At 46.1% G+C, this 8849-nt stretch overlaps 1 protein-coding gene across 4 annotated transcripts; it reads right to left on the bottom strand.

Moving 5' to 3' along the window:
* Positions 1-203: 203 nt before the first annotated feature.
* On the bottom strand, positions 204-8348 carry HJV (hemojuvelin BMP co-receptor). 4 transcript variants are annotated; one of them, XM_051992812.1, is made up of 5 exons: positions 5392-8348; positions 4309-4379; positions 3664-3841; positions 2584-3149; positions 204-2046 (listed from the first exon to the last, which is right to left on the bottom strand). In XM_051992812.1, exons 3-5 carry the CDS (start codon positions 3752-3754, stop codon positions 1432-1434), a joined length of 1272 nt encoding a protein of 423 aa, XP_051848772.1. In that variant the 5' UTR covers positions 3755-3841; positions 4309-4379; positions 5392-8348; the 3' UTR covers positions 204-1431. The 4 variants fall into 4 exon arrangements, with proteins under 4 accessions (XP_051848772.1, XP_051848769.1, XP_051848770.1 ...); XM_051992809.1 differs by lacking the exon at positions 4309-4379 and having other exon boundaries at positions 3664-3900; XM_051992810.1 differs by lacking the exon at positions 4309-4379 and having other exon boundaries at positions 3664-3875.
* Between the last annotated feature and the right edge of the window lie 501 nt (positions 8349-8849).

Genomic DNA, 8849 nt, shown 5'->3' with positions numbered 1-8849 from the left:
TTCAAAATAAATAACAGAAGTATATGTATGGAATTAAAAAATTTAATTGCAGACTACATGGAGGGGAGGGGATGAATTTCTATCATTGCACTCCTTCCCATAGACAGGGAAATTCCCCAAGACTAAGGTGTAGGCAGAGAAATTCCATCTGATTTAATTAAAAAAAAAAAAAAAGAAATTAAAACACAGTTTCTTCCATTCAATTCAATTCAATAAACATTTATTAAACCCTTAATTTAGGCTGGGCACAGAGGACACAAAGACAAAAAGTAAAATGGTTCCAGATCTCATGATGCTTATAATCCTCTTCCTGACAGATGAACTTGTTCTGAAAAGGAAAACAGTAAATGAAAAGCATTGGATCTTTTTTCCATTTTGTGGGTTGTGCAGTGATTTCAGTGATCCCAAAGTGCTCAGTATTAAAAACATCTATCTTTTAAAACAACAGTATTCATTTTCCTTGAGACACTAATATGGCCTCTAATCAAGGAAGTTCATGATCTCAGAAGAATTAAACTTAGAGATAAACAGAGTTACCAGAGCAATGAAAAGACACAAGGAGGGGAGAGGTCTAAATAATGATAGCCCACATTTAAATATCATTTCAGTTTATTAAGTTGTGAATATTTCTGTTTTATAGATAGGGAAAATGTCACTTAAAGAACTTGCAGCTTACGTAATAGGGTCACAGAATTAGGAGGCAAAGCCAGGTCCTCAATCCATTTTTTTTTAATTCCAATTTCCTATGTTGTAGAATGTTGCTTTAAAAAAAAAGTTTCACTAGAGAAGTCATGTCAAAAAAAAAAAAAAGAAATACTAGAAAAAAGTGGTGTCATATATTGAGAATGAAGGACTGATAATCTTAATAGTCTATTGGCATTTCAGTGATAATAAAAGGACAAGAGAGAGGCCAGTGTATTGGATAAATCTAAGTGGATTTATGGGCAAATGTAACACTAAACTGGATGGAAAAGCATGGAGGGGTTTTGCACTGAGAGGTATAAGTATCAATGAAAACCAATGAAAAATCAAAATACCAAATTGCTTTTTTTGTTCAAAAGGTAGAATGAACATATCCCTAAATTTTAAGTTACGTTTACTCAGAAATGCCTTCGCACCTTCCATGACTGAGAGCATTGCAAAGAGCACGGAAGGAGGAGAATTAGCTTAGCATAAAGATTAGGAGGCTCGTTAAGGGCTTTCCCGGAGAGGGGCAGACTAGAGAGACTCTGGTCCCAGCCCATGCCCGGTCCCATTTCCCCATCCTGTGGTCACGCCAACCCTTGATTTAGCCCACTTTTGTCCATGGAAGGAAGTATCAGGACGCTTTCAGCCTCGAGCCCTCCTCTGCCTCCTCCCCACGGCGCTCCCACCGAGGAGTCCCCCGGATGGGCGCGCGGGAGGCCCCCGAAGCTGCGGCTGTGGGAGCGCTCAGAGGGAGCACCAGGAAACGAGGGCCCCGATAAGGGCGAGGTTGGTGGTGAGTCTGAGGGGCGCGCCCGCATCCCGGGGGAAGAGGTGCAACTTCTCGAGATCTGACAAAAAGGCCCGAGCGTCCTCCAGCGCGGCTCGCGCAGCCAGGGTGAAGTTGGGGTCCCCCGAGGTCAGGACGTCGAAGACGCACGAATGGAAATAGGCGTCTTCCACGGGCAGTCCCTCTTTGCACAGCTGCCTCGCAGTATCAAAGGTCAGAGCCCCTCTGCGTTGCCGCTCGAGCCGCGAGAGGCGCTGGCTCGGCGGGCAGCCCCCGACACAGAGCTGCAGGTCCTGCTCGGCCGAGAAGGCCCTGGCCACCTCTTCGGCCGCCCGGATGGAGAAGGAGAGCTGGCCCGCTGCTTGGCGAATAATGATGGTGGTGCCGATGTAGGCAGCGCGAATCTCCACGCGGCTCCCGGGAGCCTCGGCTCGGATGGTCAGGCTGGAGCCTCCGGGGCGGTCACCGCCATTGACGGAGCCATCTTCGAAAGCTGCAGGCAGGTTGTTGACTTCAGCCTGGTAGACTTTTTGGTCAATGCATTCTTGCATGTTCTTGAATATAATGGTGAGCTGTTTGGGGAAGGAGAAGAAAGGTTCGTTTCTATCACCGTGATGTTCCCCAGAATCACCCTCAGCCCTAAGCATGGATTCCACGTGAGAACACGCTCTTCCTCTTCCCCGGCCTCCCACCCCTTCCCCTAGGCCTGCCTGAATAGCCAGCAGCCCCTGTTCGGCGTCAGGATCAAGCCGCCCTTATCCCCCCCAGCTCCCAGAGGAGGGAGCCCCCTCTTTTAGGAACTGGGAGTCGGGGCTCTTCCACTCCCACCTTTTCCTTGTGGATTCCCTGGCCATGCAACGTGATGGATAGCAGGGAATAAGGGAGATGCTGGTAGTGGCGGGGACCGGGGAGAGGCTGAGGGGACGAAGTAGTTAATAGTTGTAACCGAGACCGAGGGTCCGATGCGGTGGGGGGAGGGGCCAAGCAAGCCAAGACAGGTAACCGGGGAGGGGGGGGGCTGGTGCCCAGGACACTGAGGAGCGCGCGCTCGCGCGGGTGGTGGCCGCGGGACTAAGGCTGTTCGCGAGGACTGACGTCCATAACCTGACCTTCCCCGTGGCGGTGGCGTTGGCTCCCGTGGCCACCGGGTAGCTGGTAGCCTGGACGAAAAGGAAGTCGTTGTCCAAAAGAGGCCAGGAGCCTTGGACACGGCACGTGTGGAAGTGGTGGTGGAAGCTGCGCACGTGTGGATCCCCGAAGGCGGCACAGTGCAGAAAGCCCGGGGGACGGCCATGCAGCCTAGAAAAGCGGCCTTCGTAGTCACAGGGGTCCGGGGCGGGGGGGCCCGAGGAAAGGGCGGGGCCGGCGCCGGGGGGGGCGGGACCTTGCGGAGGGGGCGGGGCTGTGGGACCCTGGCGGGAGCAGTTGTGTTGGATCATGAGGTCTTCTATTCCGTGCACCGCCGAATGGAAGGCCAGGTCCCCTCGGCAGGTGCGCGCTGTCCGCCGGGTGCAGAGCGCGTAGGAGCGCAGGGCGCGACATAGGCCACCGGAGTTCGCTCCTGGACCCCGGGCTCCACCTCCCCGGTTCCCTCCAGAAGGGCCCCCGCTTCGTAGGTTCAACGTAGATGATACATACTCAGCGTTGCAGCGGAGGATTTTGCATTGAGAGTGAGCTGGTGGGGGGAGAGGGATATTGGAGGGGGAAGAAGAAAAGAAAAAGGTTGGGGGAAGGGGAAAGGGGAAGAGATGGAGAGTGGAGGATATTATTGTCAGAAAGGCCCCAGGCTCTCTCCTCAGCAGCGGTAGCCCCCAATACCCCTCCCATTGTCCGTTGTAACCTTCCAAATTCCACCAGCCAACTGAGGATCACCTTTTCAGCCTGGGCCAGTCAATTGCCAACCCTTTGCCTTTCCTTATGGCCCTCGTACAGTGCTTGCAGCTCCTGAGTCTTTCTCTCGAAAAAACCCTCCCTCGGCCAGTTACTGATGTTGGCAGTTATTTCTACTCTGCCTGTCGGGGTCTCCCCCTTTCTCCTTTCCCCTTCCATCTCCCCTCCCCCACAGAGTTCTTCTAGATCTGTGATTAAGCGGTTGTAGCCTTGATTTTGAATATGAGTGATTGGGAGCCCTTTTGCTTTTATTGCCTTCCCCTTTCCCCTTGCCTCCCCAACCCTAACTCTCCCCTTACCATGTCCACAGAAGAGCAGCAGAAGAGCGAGGGTGCTTAGTGAGCTGCCACGGGGGGACCAAGGACTTGGGGAATGGCTTGGTTCCCTCATCCCTAGCCAGTCAGGTCCCCCCTGGTCCCCAGGTCTCTTCCGACTGCTGGCTGGATCCCCTGGAAGGGACCTCAGGCAAAGGAAAATCTGGTTGGGGGTTGAAGTGAGAGGAGCCAAAGTCCTGAATGAGAAGGGTTATAGGGGATCTAAGGAGGTCAAAGAAATGAAGGGAGGTAGAATGAGAGGAGAGAACGGGGCATTTAGGGCTAGGAGAACCTTTCTGTCCGTGTCTCCCTCCCATGGTCACCCCAGGGCCCTTGTGCAACACCCCTGGCCAGAGGTGGAGGGAGGATGGGGCGGGTTTTGGGGGGAGAGCAGAGTCCACTGGACTGACCCATACTGAGCTGACCAAACAGTCATGGGGCCAAAAAGCAAATGACTGCGCTACTACTCTGTTATCCCGATGGGCTCCTCAAAGGGAACACAACCTGGGAACATTTCAGAAATACAGCTCTTTGGCTCTTGGGTCTGCTAAAGACCCAGATGACTTGCCATACTCCACACCTGGATGAGTCGAATGAAAAAGAAGGGATAAAGCTAGGAATGTCCAATACCTAATTTGAACCCAGCATGCAGATCAATTTCTTTTGGAACCTAGTATTATGCTTTCTCCATTGAATAACAACTGCAAAGCAAGTGTACAGATCAGTCTTTTCTTTTTCCTAATATTTTCCTAATATCCCCTTTCTCTCCCTCTAACCTCTTCAGCTCTCTAAATATAAAATTATCTACCCCACTCCTTATGCATACAATACCACTCTCTTTTCCACCTGGAGAGCCTAGGACTAAAATGGGGGTCAGGGGTAAAGGGGGAGGTAGGTTGAGGTCTTGCAGGTGAAACCTAGACAGGAAGGCACCCGTATTGTAAAGGGAGATCTGCCATTGAACATTGCCTTTCCTAGCTACAATTTAGAAGCCCTTCGAGTATGGCTGGAGGTGGGAGATGGGACAGGGGTGAAGTGTCAGTGACCAAATATCTGAATCTATATTTAGCCTTGGCAGAGAGAATCACAAAAGTAGAGACTTAGAGAACACCCCCTAAGCCCCATGAGAAAGTCTGAGACATGAGAGAATGGAAGAGGAGAATTTCTGGCTATGAGACCCCGATGAAGAGTGGTGAGAGAGACCCTTAACTTTTCTCCTAGTGAAACATCCTTTTTGGCCAAGTCATTTTACCAGCCAATTTCTTCTCCTTCTCCTATTGGCACAGAGAACTAGTTGCTTTAGGATATATCCCATGTAGTCAGCATGTCGACATGCAGTTCTCATGTCAGCAGGAGGAGAGCAGAACTACCAACCTATGTAGCTGACAGTGCAGCTTCTTAAACTGATTTTCAACCCTATATTGAATCTTGTAATTGAATGTGGGCTTTGTGAAATTATTTTTTATTTATTATCTGATTTATTATCAGTAAATGTTGGACTTGGATACCTACTTTATATATCTCTATACCTGGGGTTACCTAAAAACTTGTCAGACAGAAAGGAGTCACAAGTGGAAAAAATTTAAGAACCCCTGGCCTAGAGGAACTGAGAATAGTATCCATGTTCCCACCATAAACAAAAACAAAAACAAAAAAAACCAAATCCTAATCCCAAAATCTTTTAAAAGAAGCTTTAAGTTTGCATTGACTTACCTCTGTGTCTAGAGGTCAAGTGTCAGTCTAATATCCAGTTTTCCATCCGGTGTTGCCTACTGTCTGTCAGCTTTATCCAAGGGTCCCATGTCTCTTTTTCCATGTCCCTGTTCTCTCAGCTCCAGTCCTGAGCCCAGCTACGATCTGAGGCCGAGGAGCTGGGAAAGATTTGAGGGGTGAGGAGTGAATATACAACCAAAGGGATGGACAGCTGGGGATGGGGGAGAGAGGCTGAGTTGAGGTGGAAGGAGGCCTGACCACTGAGTTGAGAGTTTTAAAAATAGCCAGGACCATAATTCTGGGGGGAGGGAGGGAGCAGGGGAGCAGAAAGAGACTTGTATGTTTGTGTGTGTATTTGTGTGAATGTTTGTGTGTGTTTATGCATATAGAGAGATCAGGAGAGTGGCCATGACTGGGAAGGGGGTCAGATATCCAGTCCCCTCCTATATGAAACCCCAGTACTGCTTATCCAGGCAGTCCTTAGGGATTGCTGAAGCATAGGGTCCTGCCCTTGAGGAATTGGGGCAATACTTGGATATGTTCCCACTTCCCAGGCCCTTTGGATATTGCTACCTACTCTCTACAAATGCCATTTGGGGGTGGAAAGCAGCTATGATTAAATAAAAACTACAATAGGAGATAAATCCCTCCCTAAAATTCCTCAACCTCCCCCCCGCCAAGTCTTATCAAAGTAGGGCCAAAGAAACCAGCTGCCCAGAGAAATCTGAGCCTGGAGTTGGTGAGAAGCTGGGGCTGTTAAAATATATTTTCCCCGCCCTAGATCCACATTTAGCTCTGGACTGTGCAGCTGCTGTCTGCTCTCCCTCCCCACTTTCCCTCCTACTCCTTTCCCTGTTATTCACCTTCCCCCATCCCCAATAAAATAAAACAGAGTCCAACTGAATTGCTAAGGGAAAATACTAGGAAGTGTGAGTGTGTAAGACAGAGGAATTTCTTTCCCTCCTTCTACCACCAAGTGACACAGAAAGAAATCATTATAGTGCCACACAAGAAAAAAGTAAAAAAAATTTTCAAGAGAAAAATATTGTATCATAGGTCATAAATTTAGAATTGAAGGAAATCTTATAAATCATCCAGTTTCCTTGCCTCAGTTTACAGGTGAAGAAAAAAAGCTAGAGATCTCTTTAAGGTAAAATGGTACATAGCTAGTAAAATGGCAAAGCTCTGATTTGAACTCTGCTTCATAAAACATTCCATTTAATTAAAAGAAATTAAGAATTGGGGGACATAAAATTGCATTCAGTAGGAAAAAATATGACTTATTTTGGTGACTGACAGTTAATGGAAGAAGAGAAGAGAAAAAAGGAAATAAATTGGGTAATAAACAGATTTTTTAAAAAGGACAGTTTTGTGGAATAGCAGCTCCATCTCATGGCCTCTTGTTATATTGCAGGTCAATACTTTTAATGTCAGGTTTTCAGATCCATAGACCATATATACATAATATATCTTTGTATTTCTCCAGTTTAGGTCAGAGATGTACAATTCTTAACATAGCCGATTGGGCTAGGCTTGGTGGTGGATTTCTATAATCCCTGCTAATGGGCATGCTGAGGCTTGTGGATCTCTCAAGGTTGTGATTTCTGAGGAGATTAAATTGATTGGATAAATGCACCTTTAACAGTAAACAATTCTTTTAAACCACAATGACTATTATAAATTTTTTTATCCTTCAGTCTTGTCTTATTCTTCACCCCCAAAATTGAATGCATTTGTCAAGAGTTCTCTCTTATCTCTTCCCCAGTTAACATTACTGAGACGTCTTCCTTAGCTATCTTCACCTTCATTTCATTCTTGTCTCATATGAAGAAATGGCCCTTCTCCTTGTCAAAGCAAATGCACCTTATTTGTACTATTGTTTGAATTTCCATTCCATCTTTTCCAGCAAATTGTCCCCTTTCTCATTCTTACTAATTTTTTAGGGCTTTTTCTTTCTATCTACTGGCTGCTTTTCTGATGCCTATAATATACTCATGGGTACCCCTATCCTTTTTTTAAAATGAAAACTTTTTATTTTTCAAAACATATGCATGGATAATTCTGCAACATTAGCCCTTGCAAAACCCTGTGTTCCAGTTTTCCCCCCCTTTCTCCTGCCCTCCTCCTCAAGATGGCAAGTAGTCCAATATATGTTAAATATGTTAAATCCAATATATTCATATATATATTTATACAATTATCTTGCTGTACAAGAAAAATCAAATAAAACCAGAAAATAAAATGAAGAAAATAAAATTCAAGCAAACAACAAAAAAGAGTGAGAACGCTATGTTGTGAACCCCACTCAGTTTCCACAGTGCTCTCTCTGGGTGTAGGCTCTTTTGGTCACAAGACCATTGGAACTGTTCTGAATCATCTCTTTGTTAAAGAAAGCCGTGTCCATCAGAATTGATCTTTGTATAATCTTGTTGTTGCCCTGTACAATGGGCTCCTCGTTCTGCTCATTTCACTTAGCATCAGTTCATGTAAGTCTCACCAGTCCTCTCTGTATTCATCCTGCTGGTCATTCCTTACAGAACAATAATATTCCATAACATTCATATGCCACAATTTACCCAACCATTCTCCAATTGATGGGCATCCATTCAATTTCCAGTTTCTAGCCACTACAAACAGGGCTGCCACAAACATTTTGGCACATACAGGTCCCTTTCCCTTCTTTAGTATTTCTTTGGGGTATAAGCCCAGTAGTAACATTGCTGGATCAAAGGGGATGCACAGTTTGATAACTTTTTGAGCATAATTCCAGATTGCTCTCCAGAATGGTTGGATGTGCTCACAATTCCACCAACAATGCATCAGTGTCCCAGTTTTCCTGCATCCCCTCCAACATTCATTATATTTCCTGTCATTTTAGCCAATCTGAGAGGTGGCACCTCCATCCTTAAAAAAGCTTTAGATATTCCACCATGACTCCCAGATATCACCCTATATCTCTTTTTCCCTTTTTCACTAAACTTCTTGAGAAAGTCAAATAATAGGTGTTTTTACTTCTATAGATGAGAGAGTTTCCAAGAGAAAAAGTTTTTCAACATCATTGAATGCTGCAGAGAATTCAAAAAGGATGAAGACTGAGGAAAGACCATTGGATGTGGCAATTAAGAGGTTGCTGGTAATATTGAAATGTTTCAAGTGAATGATAAAGTTAGAAACCAGACTATAAGGGATTGAAAAGTTAGGTTAGAAGAGAGAATGTGGGAGCAGTGAATCTAAACAGGTATTTAGGAGTTTGGTTGGGAAAGGAAGAGGTATAGAATGACAGCTTAGAGTGGTTGGTAGGGTCAGGTGAGGATTTGTCAAGATCAGGAGGCTTGAACATATTTATAGACAGAAGGAAAAAGTAGCTAGGGATAGACTGGAAAATTGGAGAGAGAGGGGATGATTGTAGGGATAATCTATGAGAACAGTTGGGAAGGAATGGCATCAAGAATACAAGC

This window comes from Antechinus flavipes, chromosome 4 (genome assembly GCF_016432865.1).
Source record: "Antechinus flavipes isolate AdamAnt ecotype Samford, QLD, Australia chromosome 4, AdamAnt_v2, whole genome shotgun sequence".
Classification (NCBI taxonomy): domain Eukaryota; kingdom Metazoa; phylum Chordata; class Mammalia; order Dasyuromorphia; family Dasyuridae; genus Antechinus; species Antechinus flavipes.
This window is presented reverse-complemented; position numbering and strand designations above follow the sequence as displayed.